The sequence below is a fragment of the Helianthus annuus genome, chromosome 1 (genome assembly GCF_002127325.2).
Source record: "Helianthus annuus cultivar XRQ/B chromosome 1, HanXRQr2.0-SUNRISE, whole genome shotgun sequence".
Classification (NCBI taxonomy): Eukaryota; Viridiplantae; Streptophyta; class Magnoliopsida; order Asterales; family Asteraceae; genus Helianthus; species Helianthus annuus.
In genome coordinates this window covers 125,309,760-125,331,034 of record NC_035433.2, presented here as the reverse complement: position 1 = coordinate 125,331,034, position 21,275 = coordinate 125,309,760, and the positions used below count along the sequence as shown (strand labels likewise).

Below are 21,275 nucleotides of genomic sequence, written 5' to 3'. Positions count from 1 at the left end.
CATACCTGAAATAAAAAAAAAAAAAAATCATTGTCAGTTAAGAGACCATATGAGTACACATGAATAACAAAATACCTAAAAGAATCAAGGATTATGATATGTAGCAAAAAACACAAAATATGAAGAATAATCAGAACAAAAATTGAGATAAATGAAATTAGGGTTTATGATAACAACTCAAAACACACAAACTGACATGGAAATCAAAACAGTAAACTCAATACACCATAAATCAAAGAATATAAATTCATTAACATATATGCAATTAACGGATTAAACATCAACATCAACAAAATACATAATATAAGAAGCAATTGGTTGAAAGCACTCACCGATGATTAAGATTTGCAGAATGATGAAAAGAAGATGAATACGGTATAGCCAATTCGCGTTTGAATTCTCTGATTAAAAATATAGAGTTTATAAGTGATAATGGAAAGATATTCAGAACAATTTCAACTGATTGAGAATTGACTGGGGTTTCTGGATTGAAGAACATATTTAGGCCGTTTCACAAATGGCGGAGGAATGAGGAAAAGGAATTGGCGCTCATAAACAATTTTCTCAATAAGTAGCAATGCCACATCATCAACCATATGGCCTAAGATTTTGACATGTGGCTAAGCTATTTTGCTTTAGTATGGAGATAGATTTTTGATGTATGACTTAATCCCAAGTGTAATTAAATTGTGTAATTCATATAGTTTCAATGTGTTTAATGGTTAATAATTTGGTATGGTTCATTGTGTAATTCAAACAATTTATGGGTGGTTTGACTTTGCAAGGTCAAACTATAATATTCATTGTGTAAATCAAAATAGATTATGGTTGGTTTGACTTTGTAGGGTCAAACTGTAATGTCATTGTGTAAATCAAAATAGATTATGGTCGTTTGACTTTGCAGGGTCAAACTTAAGGTTCATTGTTTAACTCAAGGCTTGAATTGCTCATTTGACTTTACATGGTCAAACTTAATGTAATTAACGGCTGGTCAAACTTTATGTAATTCAAGGTTGTAATGGTCATTTGAATTTGCATGTTCATTGTGTAATTCAAGGTTGTAATGATAATTTGACTTTGCAGGATCAAACTAAATTGGTAATTAATTTGGGTGATTTTAAAACAGTTTTTCAGGAATCATTAAACTCATTCAGGGACTTAAAAATTGTCAGTTACTAGAAACCATGTAAATGTAAACTGAAAGGGTATAACTGTGATTTCACATTCAACATAACAAAAAGATGATGTCAACAGACAGCAGGGGATAGAATGATGGCTTTAGGAAACGTCAAGGGCTTAAAATCACGATTTTTCAAAATAGGGTTGCAAAGTGTCAATTGGAGTAACCACAGGAACGCAAAATGCACTTTACTCTAATGTCAATTATAACTCCTACTTTTATTATTTAAGGGGCTGTTTGACAATTTCTAAATGGTTAATTGCTGAACCAGTAACCATTAAGTGTTGAACCTAAGATGTCTAAACCATTAAGAGTCAGTATAATGCTTAACCGTAAAGAGGCAAATGTCTGATTAATTCAAATTAGAGGTCTTAACCATTTAGACTAAGTATAATGTTTAACTACTCAGAGGCAAATGTCTGAACCATTCAGACATCTACCCGTGAAACAAACAGAACCATTAAATACTGAACCAGTAAGAGGTCATTAAGAACCCCATTAAGAGCTATACAAACAACCCCTAACTTATTTCAAGTGTTTCATTGGGTATTCGTTGTTTCCACAAGTCTTACCACTTTTCTTACCCAGTACTTAATTCAAACATATTACTAAGTACGTTCAAAATTTCCTATGTTTGGTAAACAAGTATACAATACAAAAACAAGTAAAGAAAGATGACCAAAACCTCACTAGGAGATGATTTGTTCCACATACTCACAATCACAAATTCACAATACTCAAAACTACAGATCTTTCAAATTCTAATATAGACATGCTGATAACCGAAATTTACGCACTCGACATACTTCACACTCAACAAAACATCTTATTCGTGATTTCCACACGAAAAAGAACAGAAATAGCGCATTATGGCAAATATATATGATGATGACGTTATGATGATAAAATGGATTGCAATGCAAGTTGTTGTTGGGGCTGCAGGGTTGACCATGTTGAAGCTAATGTTGCAGGTGGTAGTGTCTGTTGAAGCTGTCTCAAAAGGTTGATTATGCGATTTATAGTTTGCTCCGAGGCAAGGTCCTTCCCCGCACATAAAATCTATATCGCAACAAATGAATTGGTAATAACGGTTAATTCTAATAAAAGCAACTTACTTTCTTAATTTACACAAAATGTCCCTCAACCTAACTTTGATATATCAAAATCCCTAAACTTGTCAAATATACACGAAAAGTTCCTTGACCCAATTTTGACACCTTAAAATCCCAAAACTTGTCTAATATGCACGTATTTGTGAAAAAAAAAAAATAATGATTTATTAACTCTTAAACTGATCAAATAAGATGGTATAATTTTTTTGTGCAATATGTTGAATGCCACTAAGTTTAGATGGTGTTTGGCGTTTCACGAATCTGAACTAACCTCGGCAAAAATGGAAATAAGTTTAGGCAGACATTGATTGTTGTGGCCCAGGAGTTCTGTTGCTGACCTGTTAAAGAGAAATGTTATTATATAACTAATAAGTTGTTAATTGTAATTATATAAACAATATTTGTATATTAATAATCCAAATCTTCAAAAGAAAAAAACGATTTAAAGGGTTTTAACCTTTCGACCATAGAACAAAGCAGGTCATGAACAGCTTTAGCCTCAACAAGATCGGTTTTTATCGGTAAACAGCTTAACCATGCAGGAATAACCTGCCAACCAACAAAAATAATTGTTTATTAAAACTAAATCAATAAAAAAAATATATGACGTCACAAAAATGTTGAAATTACCTGAGCGGAATCAATACTGTCACGATGAAAATGGCATACTTTCCCTAAAGCAGAAACGGCATTATCATATGCCATCACATTATCGAGTTCGAGAGCATCGGGTTGCCTTATAACAAAATTTAGCCTTGAAAGGACCTCTGAGAAAGCCAACAAAAAGGTCAAAAAGTCAAATTCTGAATGCAAAGAGTTGACTTTTGTTTATGTGAGATCTACTTTACCTCCAATAAGAGGCTTGATAACAGAACCTCCATGTTCTGCACACACACCAAGGCCATATACAGCTGCCTGAAAACAATATTTGTAAGGGTAAGTTTGTAATTTTGTATATTACCAACTAGATGTAAAATAAGGGACGGTCATCAAGCTGACCTGTCGGACATCTGGATTTTCATCATTGCATGCATCAAGAAGGAATGGAAGATAGGTATCATAATACCTGGTTTGTGAATTAAAATAGAAAAATAAAGATTACACTGGATAATTAGGGTAGATATTCTTAAACGGGCAAACGGGTTAGTTAAAAAAATAAACTTGAAAGAAACGGGTCAGAAAAGTCAAACGGATTGAAAGTCACCCAAAGGGTATTTTAATACACAAGACTTCCTAAATCATTTTATTTAATAAGTAAACTATTGTTGAAATAATATATTTTTTATATCATAATTGACACACTAGTTATTTGTAAGAAGAGTAAAATGCCATTTTTGTCCCTGACCTGAGGTTCAGCTAGTTTTGCGACTTTCATCCAAAGGTTTGTTTTTCCGCATCTGGATCCAAAAGGCTTGAAATCTTGCCATTTTCATCCGGCTCGTTAACTCCATCCATTTTTCTCCGTTAAGTCAAGGGTACTTCCGTCTTTTTTTAACTTAATGGGCAATTCGGCCTTTTTCAGGGATATTCGGTCTTTTTACATAAAGTGAAAAAGACCGAATTTCCCTTTAAGTTAGCAAAAAAGACGGAAATATCACTGACTTAACGGAATAAAATGGATGGAGTTAACGAGCCGGATGAAAATGGCAAGATTTCAAGCCTTTTGGATCCAGATGCGGAAAAACAAACCTTTGGACGAAAGTCGCAAAACTAGCCGAAACTCAAGAACAAAATTGGCATTTTACTCTTGTAAGAATTTAAAGTTTAATGACAAAAAGGTTTTAAAACCCAACTTGACCCGTTTTGACCCAAACCAACCGCCCATTTTGCCACCTCTAGAGAAAATTTTAGAAGTGTTTGTACTTTAACGCTGCTTCACGACCCTGCTCTGCAACATCATCAAAGATGCAAATAGCAATTCTTCTCTCTTCAGATGATTTATCCTTGCCCTTCAATAAAGTGAAGGTGTGCGCAATTATTTAGACAATAAAGAAACAAATAGAATTGCAAACATGCATTTAATCAAGCTGGATAAAACATGAAATCTGCCGAAAAAGGGATATAACAAACATTATCTACTTACCCACATCGGCATTAAATAAGACGATAGCTCATCAAAGAAAGGCAAGAAAGAGGCTTTAAACGTTTTTACTAAAGTCCCCAAGATTTCACCAACCTGTAACGAGAAACAGGGAGTCAGAAAATAGAGTTTTATAATTTACAAAAACTTTTTTTTGCAACAAATTACAGGTGGCAATATCAACCCATTTTTTTATAAATACAGTAAAGTACACAGATGGTCCCTGTGGTTAACCAAATTTTGGATTTAGTCCCTAACTTTTCAAAAGTACACGGATGGTCCCTATGGTTTGCACTTTATAACGCATTTAGTCCTCAACTTTTGCCAAAAGTACACAATTGGTCCTTATGGTTTGCACTTTGTAACGCATTTAGTCCCCAACTTTTAGTGACTAAATGCGCTACAAAGTGCAAACCCTAGGAACCATGTATGTACTTTTGGCAAAAGTTGAGGACTAAATGCGTTACAAAATACAAACCACAGGGACTAAATCCAAAATTTTGATTAACCACAGGAACCATCCATGTACTTTACTCTTATAAATATGTTTGATGTCTAACGGGTAAAATCAATATTTCGCTAAAAAAAGAAGTGCTCAAATGAGTTGAAAGTCGCCGAGAGCGTATATTTAGTGCATAAAATCTCCTAAATCATTTTATTAAAAAAAACGTTTTAATTAAGAAAATCATAATATTGTTTGAAAAAAGACACTAATTAAAAATACAAGACCCTTTTTGAGACAAAAGTCCGTTGATCATTAACCAACCCGTTAGGCCCGTCTATTTTGCCACTCTACTAGAGATAAAAAATGTTAAAAGAACAAACTTGGTCAAAGACTTCTTCTTCTTGCTCGTTTTCCTCTTTAAGTAGCTCTCCTTCTTCGGCATCAAAATCTTCAGCATTGGTCCTTTCAGCGCGTTCCTTTTTCCTGCTTGAACTGGCAATGATCACATGCTTTAACTCATCCACAATGCTTCTCACCTGATTTTCATCTAGAAGTGGACCAGATATCTGACAGAATTTGTCAAAATTACACACGTAAGTCATCAAAATTATGAAAAAAAAAACAATTTAAACAAAAATACGAACAGTTCAACACAGAAACTGGCCAACCTGTAGGCATTCATTCAACGCATTCAACATATTTGCACAAATTTCCGTATCAGGCTCCTGCAACAGATATACAGAGAGTTAGTTACAAGCACTGTGAAATGCAATTATCTTTACGAGAGAAAAAACGACCATAACCTTATGTAAAGCTTCCACTAATGATGGAACTATGTAGTCAGACAGCTGTTTTAAATATGATCCATCACGACCCTGAGCAAGCCCTTTCTCTAAAGCTAATTTTGCAGAGCACATGAGCTCAGGCATGGCTAAAACAGTAAAGCAAAATAATTAAATAAATAAGAATTAACCCTCGAATACTCGATTTGCAAAAAGAATTGGCACTCAAACCTGAAACGGCCGCTTTTCTAACTTCTTCATGAAAATAAAATTTGAGAAGCGGCACTAGTATTGGGGCAACCTGACCAGTGTATATGTTAATAAACACCAAGATAACATATTTGTTAATAATAGGGCTGCAAACAAACCAAACGTTCAGCGAACAGTTCGTGAACCGTGATAACATATTCGTTTTTGTTCATTCGTTTATACAAACAAACACGAACAAGAAATTGCGTTCGTTTAGTTAAATGAACGAACATGAACAAAGGCCACATTCATTTATTTATGTTCGTGAACGTTCGGTAACGTGTTCGTTTAAGTTCGATTACGTTCAATAGTTCTTTAGTGTTTTTTTTATATTTTATTTAAATACTTCAAAATTTCGACAAATAAAATATTTAATAATGTCAGTGCATTATATGTTCTGTTCATGAACACTTGTTTGTGCTTGTTTTTTTTTTCCGTTTGTGTTTGTTTGTTTCCATTTGTGTTCATGAACGTTCATTTTCATTCGTTGCTTAATTTTTAACAAACGAACACAAACAAACACGAACACGATCATTTCCTTAACAAACGAGCACGAACAAAAAATCTCGTTCGGTAAGTGTTCGTGAACAGTTCACGAACACGTATATTTCTTAACAAACGAACACGAACCTTGTTCGTGTTCGTTCAGTTCGTTTGCAGCCCTAATTAATAATATATTATGCATGAAGACCAACCTGGTCGATCCATGGATAGAAACCTTCCTTTAGCTCATCGGCATAACAACACAACATGTTGCAAGCTGTAGCTTTCTCCTCGAGTACGCTAGTCTTTATCCCTATTCTCTTATCACCAAGTGTGATGGTCTCCATACTGTAAGTCAAAAAAAATAAAGTAGCATTAAGATAAGTTATGTTCATAACCACATCTAAAGTTGTTAAACTAAATGCAAACGATACAGTGATACCTGTCATCATCTGATTCAATTTCATTATCTGAATCAGCAGATGTGATAATCACGTCAGGTTTAAGTTGGGCAGACTGAAGCAACGGAGGCATAACTACACTCATGTACGGAAGAAAATCTTGCCCCAAACACTTGCATAATCTGGCCCATGCCTATAACGCCACACATGCACACAGTTAGAAAGATAACACACATTAGATATCCGATAATCCGATATGCTTTTTATTAGAATAACACCTACTTGAAGCATATAACTTGTGGTGGGGTCGTCAGTCTCCATTTGAGATCCTTGCAACGACATAAGAACCTCCATCACCTAAAACCGACCATCAGCAACCATTTTCAAGATCATTAAAACCTCAAAACAAAAAAAAGTGACCGACTTTTTGTTCAAAAATAAAAAACTTACCTGCTTAGCATCACTTCTGAACTTTTCCTTTCCAACAGCCATTCCAACAAGACTAATGCATTCCATGGCTTTGGCTCGAAGCATACGATTAGCTTTATCATTTGCATTCACTAATATAGCTTTCAAGTATGGCATAACCGCATCATAGTACTTCTGGAAGTATTCCTATTAATGCACCAAACACCCATCTTAAGTATTTGAAGTATATGACTAATTGTTATAAGACATATTTTGATGTTATGATTGGGTTGACTTACCTGTGATGAATCAGCAACTGATGCTAAAGCAGTCAAGGCCCCTTCTTGTACCATTTGTTTACCATTCTGCATACGAAACGATCATGAACACGTTGTAAAGACTAAATGATAAGCAATTTATTCTGTTTATATGTGTTGTTCTTGTCCTTTAGAAGTTTTACCTGTAGCAGTACAAGCAGTTTGCTCACTATTCCATCTAGGTAAGGTGTCAAAATATCAGGTGTGCAATTCTCACTGAAATTTAACACAGCTGAAGCAGCATGTGCCTGCAAAAACAAGTAGTTAAAAATTAAAACCCATTGTTGACCAGTAATATGAACCCTTAAATAACTGTTAGAGTGTTAGGTACTAACCTGAACGCGGGGATTCTGAAAATCATCCATTGCGGAAGCTAGTGCTGGCAACACACGCTGGTGGTACTGAACTTGCAAGTTTGGACCTAAATCTGTAGATAACTGCCCGATTGCATTAATAGCTGCCCATCTCACTCGTGGGTGAGGGTCTTGGAATGAATTTAAAACCATGGTCACCACTTGTTCCAAATTTTTAATCATCACCTACGAAAGCCAATGAGATGGTTACAACCATAGTAATTTGTTTCTTACTGATATACACAAGCACAAAGAAAAGAAACAATGGAAAGGTTTTATCTTGCAAAAGAATTCACCTACAAAGGATGAATCATATACATAATAATTATCAAGTAATATCACAATAATAGATCCGCAAATAATTGGGCTACCTTTGAGCATCCCTCAGCAATTTGTGCAAGAGCAACGAGAGCAGCATTGTGTTTCTGCCACTCCGGTGCAGCCAAGTACGCAGGCAACAGCTCAGAAGCAACAGGGACAATGGTATTCCCACCCAACGCAATTGCCAACCGATCCAAACATTCCTGTCCAAAGCTATAATTACTCGACTCCCCGACATCCTCATCCTCCGTTTCCGCAGAATGCCAAGCAGGTTCATCCTCGATATCCAACAACATCCTCATCAATATCGCAAACAATCTACTAACAAACTGCGGCAACTTCCTCATCATCCCCGGTGCTCTTTCTCTCGCCTCTGCAAGCGTGATCACAAACTCAATCGCCAAATGTCTAGTCCCTTCCTCTAACGGCTCCGCCTCAGCAATCTGCAACATTGACCCCACCACCTCAACTATCTGCCTTCTCAAAAACCTCGGTTCCGTCCCCGCCAATTCAATCAACAACTCCAACGCCTCTTGCGCTGTAGCCTCTTGTCCACCATTCAACGACTCAGTCAGCGTCTGCATCATCGCCGGAAGCAAATCCTGAAACCGATCTCTGTCCCCAGCGTTAGACAAGCACTGGATGAAATTAATCGCCGCACTCAACGCAGCAATTCGCACATCTGCACTTCCGGATGTAGTCAAACACTGCAAAAACACTCCATGAAGATGTTTTATATGCGGAATTAAACTCTCGCCTACGTACTGTGACAAATGTGCGAATATCAACAAAGCAGACTCCTGCAGCTTATAATTATCCGACGAAACACACTGAAACATGAACGGTAACAGCTCGGGCCAACCGTTATCTCGCAAAATAACCGAAGCTAATTCCGATATAGCATCGCATAACTTCTTCATTATCGTCTTCGCCTGTTCGTTCTGCACACAATTCAAAAACACAGATTTAAGTGAAGATTGAGTCTCAGGAGATAACGAGTTCCACACTAACGACTCATCCTGAGTCAACTGTTTCCGTAACAGAACTGCTGACATGGCACGCGCTTCCATATGAGGCGATAACTGCAACATATGAGCGAGTTTAAGCACGAGCCTGTTAGGATCCGCTTGTTTGCATAGATTGAATAGCTCCTCTGCGTTTGATCGTTGCTCGTTCGATGCAGACATCAGGTGCGATATCAACACTTCAAACGGCGCCGGATCTGCACCGAGAATTGCCGCCAATTGTGCTTGCTGGACCTGTGGATCCATCGGTAGATATATAGATATAGATAATAATAACAATTAGCAACAAAACGGTTACGATAACGGTGACGATGACGGTGGTGGTGGTGGCGAGTGTGTGAAAGTGTGAAATTACACACAGTGAATGAATGTGGAAGTGATGGAGGTGATGATTGGAATTAGGGCAGAGGGACAGAAAGAACAGAAGCAGAAGGGGCAAAAAGGGAAAACTAAAATATTATATTATTATGCTCGAATAACAGGAGGGAAAATGTGCGGAGTGACGTCAGATAAAAGGAATATGGATGGATCCGTAGCCCAATAAAGTGGTTTGTCTTTTAGGGCTGAACCCAAAAAGGATTTGTAGAATCCAATGTGATTAGTGAAGATAAAAACTGACTCAAAGGTTTCAAACTTTAACTTTATTGTTTTGTTATGTTTTGTTTTAATAAAATAAAAATTTTTGCATGTTTAAATAGTGAAATTAAGTTGAAGTTATAGAATATTACAAAGATGTTTTGATAACTTTGGATGGACTCAATTGTTTGGTTAAAATATTGTATTTTACACATGGCATTGAAAACTCCAAAATAGTATGTATTATTAATATACAGGATATTGTTATGAATATATTTATTATTAATGTGGTTATTAACACCAAAAATAGATTAGCTTTCTCTTCAAGTTTTGTACACTTATGTATGCCACTATTGTATCTCATTGTAAATCATACCTATCAATGAAATATCAGTCTATTTCTCCCTACATCTATTTCTCTTATTGTTTGCTATTAGGCTAGTAGGTCGTTGCTTCACAACACGTTATCAGCACGAATTGTTCTTGGAGTTGGATCGCATCATCATCAGTGTTTTGTTGTTCGGTTAGTCAACCATCAATGTTCATTGCTGCCCCGTTGAATGAGTTTAATCTGCCATGTCTTCATAAAGGTAACTGTTAGTATATAATTTTTATTTTATGTTCACGCTCGACCTTTACCTCAGTCGTACACCATCAGTTCCTACATTTTTTTATGTCTACGCTGAACTCTAAGCATTGAATTAATTTGAATTTACCGACAGAAATTTTCCGGTGACCTGGGAGTCATCGGAGAAGATGAACTGCTCATGCTTTTTCTTTTTCTAAAATTATATCCTTGTCGTACTTCATGCTCAATTTAGGTTGGGTTTCATTATACACGTACACCTATAGCAATTTTATCATTGATTCTTAAATATATTTTAATATAGATCATAAACTTAAATAAATCTATACATATAATAAAGTAAACTAAATGGAGTACACGTGGCATTAGAAGAGGCGTTCTTGGAGATATTTGGCGCCTAAACCAAAATCCCTCTTTTTTCCTTTTCTCGCGGTTCTAATTGATCCTGGATCCAGCCCATTTTTTTTGTTTTTTAACCCGTCTTACATTATCTGTTAAATCTTATGTTGCCCTTTACAATTTCAAACCCTAAATCCTCATCATCCATAAATGACGACGCCACATACTTGCTTCACTTGATTTTGTTCAAGGTAAGTTAAGTGTTTCCTCCCATTCTCGATTTACCATTCCTTTGCTCATCGATTACGGGCTCTAATGGCAGTTCTTTGTGGGTTTGTTGATTTTGTTGGTTGTTCTTAATTTTCAAAACATTAATGATGGTTCTTCACTTTCAGCTTGACTTTTTTCTTTGTGGGTTTTGATTTTGTTGGTTCCTCGATGTTTGCAGGGGTTCATTAATGTCACAGATGCGAGTGACCTATTCTGAACCAACATCAAAGTGCGAAACAGTGGTGAACCCACAAGAAGATTTGTGGAATGATTGATAGTTGCACTACTTTGATTGTTTCAAGTGGTTTCAAAAGGTGAACACCACGAGATATAAAGAAAAGACCCCAAGTCAGATTTCATGTTTTTTTACTGAAGTTGTTAAGGGTTTTATTAATTGTTTGAATTTTTTTAAGGGTCCTAAGATTAAGAAGAGTGGCGATGGTGGTGGGATGAGGGTAAAGTTTCAATGGATCTGAATATAAAGTTATTTTGTGAAACAGTGGATCTGCAAACCAAAAACTTGATAGAGATTTTTTGTTTTTTGTTTTTTTGGATAAAATCTTGATTTTGCATTTAGAAATTAGTTTGACTATACAAGATCAAAATTGCATTTCTTATGCTTTTGCAAATACACCCTTGGTGCAACATGTAGAACTATGAATAACAGTAGCCTAATAGTTGTGGTTTGAAACCTAAGATTTTTTTATATATGCATTTAGCTACCGTTCTAGGTATAAATTGCACTAATAAAGTACTTTCTTTTTTCAGTTAGGGTGAAGATTGTTCATTCAGTTAGTTTATGGTTTGGTTAGTTAACCATGCTTGGTGAAGTTTATTAGTGCATTTGAAAGTAAAACTTTTGTTGTCTGTTATGTTAATGTTGCTTGAGTTTGTACATATATATTTTTTTAAATTAATCTCAAGACCATTGCTGAGTTCTTAGCCGATGAGCTTATCAACGCTGCCAAGGGCTCTTCAAACAGGTACCAATGTTGTCTTTAACCAACGTCACATTGGATCTCTTCTCTGTAATCTGCTACACCCTTCTTTATAAAAAGTATATCTAGCTCTCTTCTGCGGAAAATTGAATTGTTTGTTGTGTTGTTGGATTCGTTTAACAATTCAGGTTATAAGTGTTCAAAATAGTGAAATGTGGGGCGTCTTTATTGTATGCGGCTCAATTTATTAAGTAGTCGTTTTCCACTTGAGGCTGAAGGAGAAGAACCTAGAACTGTTTCTTCAGTGGAGTGACGATGACAAAAGACTTAGCAATATTTTTAATGCTTTCTTTTTCTATACAAGTATACAACGGCGTTGGTGTTTTTTTTCATATGAATACAAAGAATAAATTAAAGATTACTGATTTGACTGACATGTTCTTTCTCTTAATTTCGGTCCGTAAAATATCCAAATTCACAATTTATTGAGACAGGCTTCTTGTTATGTTTTCAAGCTGCTGAATGGCCTGAGGATTCCCAAAGTACAGAATTCAAAATTATAGGTTCTCATACATTCATATTCAAAATTATGTGTAAGCTTGATTTTTTAATGTATATGTATTTTAATTGTAATTTTACTTTTACATTAGTTTATATAACATGTAATTACATTGTATCTTTTTTTATTTATACACTTATATTTAAAGTAAATTAAATGGCGCAGCCCGTGTAATACACGGGGTTTAACCTAGTTTTCTATAATTGAATTAAGGGTTTTATATGGATTATTTTATTAATTCATTAGCAAAATCATATTACTATATTATAACAATTATCGTTCTCTACAGTAATATAAAAATCCTTTATTTTACCCATATAATAGTGTCATGCCTTTGATTTTCATCTTAATTTTCACCACATAAAAGAGGACAAACGGATAGCTTTTTTGTCTTTCTTTTCTTTTTTTTTCGTATACTATAGTTTACATTTACCATCAATCATGTTTCTTTACTAATTTTAGACCTGAAAGTTTAGTTTTTTTTTTTTGGTCTTTAAGTTAAATATTTCTCTACAAATTCGAGTTTGTCTATATTTTATGCCAGTTCATTGTTGCCTATATGACTATGTTTTACGTAACATGACTGTATAAATTCGCATTTTTGTTTTACGATTATTTTTGTTTTAGTCTACAACCCTCGCACCCGCTATGTGAGGGTTAAACACTAGTTGAATACAAATAATAATTAGGAATGCCAGCAAGTTTTATGTTAAATGTTAGTGGGTTGGACTTCCTAGTTATATACATTTATGATATATACCTCATAAACACAGTTATTTAGAGTATTATTTTGATGGAACATGATTTATGGGATTTATGATTTAAATAAATAAACCAGTTTCATTTACCAACCTATTCCAAGCCGACAATGGTATTGTTTTTTGAAACATAAAAAAATCATCACAGAAAACGATTCATGATATTGATATTAAATATATAGCCGTTAGGTTGATATGATTCTTAGGAAGGCGCTATAGCATTTGGCATATTCATATCCTTTAATCGTTGTTTGGTTATGTTTTTATATTTATTGAATTTCATAAATAGAATAACATTGAGAAAATTGAAAGATCAAAATCTTGAATATCGCATGAAGATGAAACTGTTATCCATGGTATATTTTAGCTTACAAATTGATTAGTTGATTCTTTTTATTAGACCAGAAAAGCCCACAAAATATTTTAAAATATTAGAGTAGAGTAAAATACACGGATAGTCCCTGTGTTTTGATAAAGTTTCACCTTTAGTCCTCACCTTTTCAAAATTACATGTATGGTCCCTATGATTTGACGACTTGTTACTCAGATAGTCCCTGAGATGGATGGAGGTTAGCTTTTCTAGTTAAGTTGGTGCAGAATGACTAAAATGCCCTCACCTTTATAAAAACAACTAATACTAAATTTGAGACATCTAAATATGAGTATATATTGCGGGACCCACCAATAAAAAAAACTAAAAAACCACCTCACCCTATCAACAACACAACCTTTCTTCTCCATTTCTGTTTCTCACAAAAGAAGGTAAAGTCAAGATCCAGCCATTTATGGAGAACAAATGGGGATTTCTTGAAATCCACCTTCTTTGACAATCAAACCCCCATGAATTCATTCCTAGAATAGAAAATCGGTAACTGGCACATAGATGTCTGGCGAAGATCGAAAGACGGAGCCACTGCCATGCTTTGACAGTGGCGTCTGACGGTGGTTCTTTCAACATACGCGACCAACGGTAAGGGTTATGGTCGTCTCAATTGACGATGGTGGTTAAGATCTACTCCAATGCGTTTTCTGGCGAGTGGTTCTAGTTGATGTTTGAAGAAGATGTGAGTTTTCTGATTATTGTTGTCCTGATGGTGTTTAATGATTGTTGACAGTGAATGTTGTGGTTGTCGGTAGTTAATAGCCGTAGAACACAGTGGTGATTAGGGAAACAGTGATGGAGTTTTGGTGTTGGTTCTGGCTATCTCTGGTGAAATTAGTGGTGGATGAGGCGGGGAAAAAAGAGCTGCAGGTGGGTGGTGGTTATGGTTATTGTGGAGGTGGAGGTGGATGGTGGTTATGGTGGTTGCAGGTGGTGTATGAAAAAGGGATGGGGTCATACAACTTTTTTTTAATTAAATTGTTTTTATTATTTAGGTGGGTTTGATTAAGGTGGGACCCACTTGAGTCTAAATGATTATTAGTTTAATTTATGTTTTAGTTTTTAATTTTTGTTTTTAATAACAATGACATTTTGGTCATTTCATAACAACTTAACTGAAAAATCTAACCTCCATCCACCACAGGGACTATCTGAGTAACAAATTGCCAAACCACAGGGACTATACATGTAATTTTGAAAATGTGGGGACTAAAGGTGAAATTTTACCAAATCACAGGGACTATCTAGGCATTTTACTCAAAATATTATAGGTTACTTATTATTATAATATCATTTATACAAAAGATATTTGATGTATTTGAAAGATTTGAATTGATCTACATCAGTTATGAATAATCATTAAATTTAAATTTGTATGTATGATCTCTAACATTATTATTTTATCATATTTGATTATTTGCTATGATATTTATGGATAATACCGTATGCATGTTTGGGTTTTAACTTCAGTTAATCAATAATTTGTAAGATACTATCATAAATTATAAATGTTTGTGGTAAAAAACATTTTCATAAATTAACTTGATGAGTGATAAGTGATCATAAGAAGATTATTTACAAGGAAAAATCAGATCAAACAATTTCCATTTGTCATATCTCAAATATGTTAAAGTCGCAATACTATAGAACCATGTAACTTTGTTGGTTCACTGAAGTGAATGTGATTTTATAACTATCATTGAAAATGTTGCGAGAAACTTGTAATGAGTTCGAACTACCAGAAAATGTAGAATAGCCAAGTTAATAGTGAGACCGACTATTAATATTGTAATGATAGGCATAATGAGATCGACCACTAGAGGTGGCAATATAAGGGAGTGATAATATACAAATAATATTAATGATAATGATATAACATGTTAGTTTCAAATGATATCTCTCTCGGGTCTTACTTTTGTATTACATACGTACAAGTAATACATCTACGATCATAAACTAGAAGTTTATGGATCATGATATTTGATTGGCATGACCGGCTAGACCACGCCGAGTCAATGATGATGTGAAACACAACGAAGAACATGAAGATTCTTCTTGACAATTAAAGATGTCTTTGCTCTCAAAAAGAAATTAATTATTTATCAACTAAGATAGGGTGTGAATCCCTAAATATTCTGGAATAAAGAAAGGATACGTATATCCAAACATGATACCATTTAGTGTTTTTAAATCGATGCATCATCTAAATGGTTATCAAATCCACAACCTGAAGTTTGTGTGAATGTGGCTTAGCTAATATGATAGCAAGCATATTAATCCAGATTTGCATATTTATTTGGTAATAATGAATTTGATTTCCAAGTTATTAACGATCATTGGAATAAGTGTTATTGTTGAGATGGTCACTAAACGTCTATTATTGATTACAAAGCCAATGATCATGAGAGGAGAAAAGTTCATTTAGGTACATGTAATTTTACATATAGTACCATTAATTCACACCAAGCCAATATGTTATAGTTCTCCCCATACAGTTGGTTTTTGGTCAGGAACCAAAGATGTCTCATCAAAGATTTTGGTTGTGCGACATATATTGAAACTCATCCACCACTCCGCACAAATATGGGACTTCTAAAAATTTTTGAGAATATGTTGGGTATAAATAATCATCTATGATTGAATACTTAAAGCCATTAGTGAGAAATTTGTTTATGGCTCATTGTTTTTCACTTTAGTGAATGAATGTTCCCAACATTAGGGGGAGATAACAAGCAGTTGGAAAGTGAAAAGTGGAATGAATTATCATGTCATCTTGATCCTTAGACTATAAACGGTGAACCAGAAGTTCAAAGGATAATTCATTTACCAATATTAAAGAACAAATTACCAGACAAGTTGACTGGCCTAAATAGAGTGACTAAGTAAGTCACATAATCAACTGCTTATGCTCTAGTTATATTTGTGTCCCAAGAGGACAACCACATTGTTTGTAATAAGTCTATTGTACGCCTAAAGCGTGGTAGACTAGTTGATTCCAATAATAAAATTCCTCGAAAATTAGAGCAAGTAATTAGGATGGTCAAGTCGAGGTTATAGTAATAAGATCTCCTGAAGAGACAGTAGACATGATGGTTCAAGAAGAACCTCAGGTACCTGAAAATAAAGAGATCTCGATAAGTTGTATCATGTCGAATATATGTATGGAATCAATATAAAAAGCGATGTCGTTATACTTTTGTATATAATGTAGCGCTTGAAATGATTAAGTGATGAGGATCAAGATTTGAGATCTGCCTATGAACGTAAACATAGAAATGATTGGCCATAATGGAAAGACGCAAGGCAGAGTTGAATTTTCTATTAAAAATGGAAAGTTTTTGGACCAATAGTCCGTACAACTGAAGTTGTAAAACATATTGGATACAAATGGGTCTATTATGCGAATCATGAATTGAAATCAAATTAAGCGATATAAGACAAAATTGGTAGCACAAAATATTTGCAAAGACCCATGATTGATGATGAGGAGACACATTCTCCAGTGGTGGATGCATTGACTTTACAATATTTTATCCGTCTGGTAATATAGAGAGATAATTGATATGCGTCTTATGAATGTTATGTATCACTTGATATTGAAAGTGTACATGAAAGTCCTGAAGGATTAAATTATGTAAGTCATGTAAAGTAAGTTCTCGAGAACAATGTGATCATTTATACATATTCGAATTTGAATATGTTATGATTATTTTACATGTTGGATATAATTGGAACTACTGATGAGTTTCTAAAGCAACCGAGTGCTTAAAAGGTTAATTGAAACATCTTAACGATGTAATACTTGTGCACCAAGAAACATACATAGAAAACTTGTACCCGGTGATTGTGATATCTCAATAAATAGTGTACACGCATAATACAATATGGATTTCGGAGATAAAAGCAAGTGTTCATGACATTTTTGCATATGATATAGATATTTATGTGTTAAATGGGCAAATTTTATGTAGCAAAACTTCTAAAGAGTAAAAGCATGTGCATATTTCGATAAGATGGAACAAATTCCCTCATGGATTGATAATGCTAGAAGCATTGATGTTAAAACCTCAAGAACATACTATATGAAGTTGACAAAATATGTATGGACTAAAATAGTCGAGTCGAGTGTTGTACAACTCGAGATATTCGCATAAAGAGGGATATAAGTTTGATTAAATTAGCCATGTTTTATCAGCATTCTACTTTTAAAAGTTCACTATAATCGCAGTTTACAGTGATGATATTTAGGCATCATCGAGAGAAACTGTCGAGCTTTTTGAGGGAGAATTTTTTTAATGACCTTGGCACAGTCTAATTATTACTCGAACTGCAGTTCGAGTATATATGTAATTATATTTTATCAATCCCTCGAGTACATCTAGAAGATGATGTTGGGATATTTTAGTATAGACATGGTTGAACCTTAAAGTATGTTAAAGGTTCTTAAGTCACTTGTTATAAAAATGCCTATTATCATCTCCTACCAAAGTAGAGATTCTCATTTTAGAAGTAACATCGTTAAATGCGTATGTTCATTAAAAATGTTTTGCTAGCTATGTATGGTTAAAATATCTTTCACTTGAGTTTATTGTCATGATATAACCTTTGTCAAGCGAAGAGACATTGGAATGAGTTCAACGAAATATTTCAGGTATAAACGATATTTGATTATATTTTACTAACTCATCAAAACAAGTTTGGTTAGTCTTGTAGATGCAGGAATGTAACTAAACATAGTCCTGGACATATGATATTTTTTTGGAAGGATGCACCTAAAGTCTTGTTAGAAGATTATACAACATTGCTCAACATAAAGGATTGCACATTAAGGGATCGAGCGACAAATCATTGACTACAAAAGCTTTGATCAACTTTCAAGGAAGATGGACACACGTCACTTAAAGGATACATGTTAAAATGAGGGGGAGACTTATTTAAGTTGCACTCTTTTTCCCTTGACTAAGTTTTGTCCCATTGGGTTTTCTTAGTAAGGTTTGTAATGAGGCAACATACCTGATCTAGAAGTATCAGGGGGACTAATGCGCATTACACGCTGCACTCTTTTTCCCTTAGCTATGGTTTTGTCCCACCGGGTTTTCCTAGCAAGGTTTTTAACGAGGTAGCATCAAGCGTATTATGTTGATAACCAAGGGGGAGTGTTATGAATATATTTATTATTAATGTGGTTATCAACACCAAAAATAGATTAGCTTTCTCTCCAAGTTTTGTACACCTATATATACCACTATTGTATCTCATTGTAAATCATACCTATCAATGAAATGTCAGTCTCTTTCTCCCTACATCTATTTCTCTTATTGTTTGCTATTAGGCTAGTAGGTCGTTGTTTCACAACAGATATTGGATTTAAAAAAATTTAATTTTCACTAATTGATTAATAGCACTCTAAGCTTTTGATTTGTATCACACTACTCCTAATTTTTAACTTATTGATCGATAGCACTTCCAACACTGACCTAGTTGCTGACATCAGCTGCCACGTCACCAAACCAGTACCACATCAGATGCCATGTTATAAAAAAAAGCCAAGTCAGATGCCACGTCGGTTGCCAAATCATCAAAAAACCAAATCAGATACCACATCAGCACAAAATTCCACGTCATATGTCACGTCAACACACAAGTGTCGCATCAATAAAAAAACTAACTGGTTTACGATTCAGTTAGTTTAGGGGTGCTATCGGTCAATAATTTGAAAGTTGAGAGTGGTGTAGTACAAATCAAAAGTTGAGAATGCTATCAGCCAATTGATGAAAGTTGAGGTTATTTGATTACAATAACCCTAATATATAAGTGTTACTTGATGTGGTTTTCCTCAGAGAAGTAAAGTTGCCAATGGTTATCATATAAAACTCTTGATGGAAATATAAAACTGAACATATACCTATTGTCTTTTGTACTCTGGAGTATAAATTGAGTTGTCGTAAATCATCTAACTTACTATTGCGGCCCCTCCAAAGCAAAGAGAAGCATGATTGGCCGATAGCAACAAACACCCTCATTTCGCGGGATGTAAGTGTTTACCATGTTGAAAGAGAAGGAGGTTATTTTTTATCAGTCCTAAGAATTTGGTTCAGTGGTTAATTGGTATGCCCTCCCTAGTGAAGATGCAGGTTCGATTTCCGTTTGGATCATTTTCGATGGACATCGGGGTGAAGGGGCGAATTGGGGCTTTAATTTCGGGTTCGAACCTGACGAGGGACGAGAGTTTACAGATTCATAGCAATTGAGGATTGGACATAACCCCGAGCAGAGTGGGTTTACACGTGAGCCCCACGACCATGTTGAATCAACGCCAGCATATCATACCTTATTTAAACTATCATATTTGCAAGGCAAAGATTGTATGTGTCATAAACACCAGCAAAGAACAAGGAACATGATCCATAGCTGCACAAATCCCCTTTATGTGGGTAAAAGTGTCCAAACACCATCCGAAACTAACCTCACACGTGTGTCTTAGGGTTAAAAGGATAATTCGTGGTGTTTGCATTACCAAACATGTTAGTTGGCTCAACAAAAGCAACATATGGTGTCATAAAGACATTTACCAACACAAGGCTATAAACAAGGAATTGGTGGAAAGTTTGATCAAGACAAGGGGATGTATACTTTCATCTAAAAAATAACTAGGTTAGAACCCCGTGTATCACACGGATTGAATAAATGTTATTTTATAATGATAATAAAAAGTTATATCTTTATGAAGCTCGTATATTGTACGGGTTAAATAAATGTAATTTTATATATCAAATAATAAAAAAAATGTTATATCTTTAAAAACCATGTGTATTACACAGATTAAATAAATGTAATTTTGTATACTAAATACTAAAAACGCCGTATCTTTAAAAACTCGTGTATAATCGAGTTGAATAAATCTACCAAATGATAAAAAAAATTACATCCTTAAAAACCCCGTATATTACACGTGTTGAATAGATTTAAAAATGAGTTATATCTTTAAAAACCATGTGTATTACACAAATTAAATAAATGTAATTTTGTATATTAAATACTAAAAACGTCGTATCTTTAAAAAAACTCGTGTATAGTCGGGTTGAAAAATCTACCAAATAATAAAAACAATTATATCCTGAAAACCCCGCGTATTACACGTGTTGAATAAATCTAATTTTACATAGCAAATGATATACAAATTATATCTTTAAAAACTTCGTGTATTACACGGGTTATATAAATGTAAATTTGTATAGTAAATAATAAAAGTTAAATTTTTAAAAACCCCGCGTTTTACACGAGTTGAATAAATATAATTTTGTATACCAAATAATAAAAAAAGATATATTTTTAATAAATATGAATAACATTTAATATTAATTTATTATTTATATATTTAATATAAGATAAGTAGGAAAGAGATGTATTTGTTTTAAAAATATATTAAATTAACAATTTAGATTTGAGGATAATATTTTATTAAAGTATGATAAGATTTAATATTAATTTATCATTTATTTATTTAGTTAATATAAAATAAGTATATATTTAAGGATGCTCTCAATGAATGACACGTGTCCAAAAGTTGGTTTCTTTTATTATAGTAGATAGATAATAAATATAAAAATAAAATAAAATAAAATAAAATGAGAATATCTATCCTAACATAGCGTATACATATTAAACTATAAGAAAATATGCAAATAGGATGCCATTTAATCAAGGTTGA

At 34.1% G+C, this 21,275-nt stretch overlaps 1 protein-coding gene across 1 annotated transcript; it reads right to left on the bottom strand.

Moving 5' to 3' along the window:
- Nucleotides 1-1,828: 1,828 nt before the first annotated feature.
- Nucleotides 1,829-9,593, bottom strand: LOC110876676 (importin-5). Its single transcript, XM_022124842.2, has 20 exons — nt 8,182-9,593; nt 7,793-7,996; nt 7,601-7,705; nt 7,440-7,505; nt 7,183-7,347; nt 7,015-7,089; nt 6,774-6,925; nt 6,544-6,679; nt 5,831-5,900; nt 5,621-5,748; nt 5,486-5,542; nt 5,198-5,383; nt 4,376-4,468; nt 4,156-4,241; nt 3,292-3,358; nt 3,141-3,207; nt 2,923-3,059; nt 2,750-2,841; nt 2,564-2,630; nt 1,829-2,239 (listed from the first exon to the last, which is right to left on the bottom strand). Exons 1-20 carry the CDS (start codon nt 9,400-9,402, stop codon nt 2,075-2,077), a joined length of 3,339 nt encoding a protein of 1,112 aa, XP_021980534.1. The 5' UTR covers nt 9,403-9,593; the 3' UTR covers nt 1,829-2,074.
- Nucleotides 9,594-21,275: the final 11,682 nt, after the last annotated feature.

Bases quoted from the DNA above. Each gene is read 5' to 3' on its own strand.
- LOC110876676 (XM_022124842.2), bottom strand. From the start codon at position 9,402: ATGGATCCACAGGTCCAGCAAGCACAATTGGCGGCAATTCTCGGTGCA. The intron at 6,926-7,014 runs GTAGGTGTTATT...GTGGCGTTATAG, and splicing joins CCACAAGTTATATGCTTCAA to GCATGGGCCAGATTATGCAA. The intron at 5,384-5,485 runs GTTGGCCAGTTT...AAATTCTGTCAG, and splicing joins CGTTGAATGAATGCCTACAG to ATATCTGGTCCACTTCTAGA.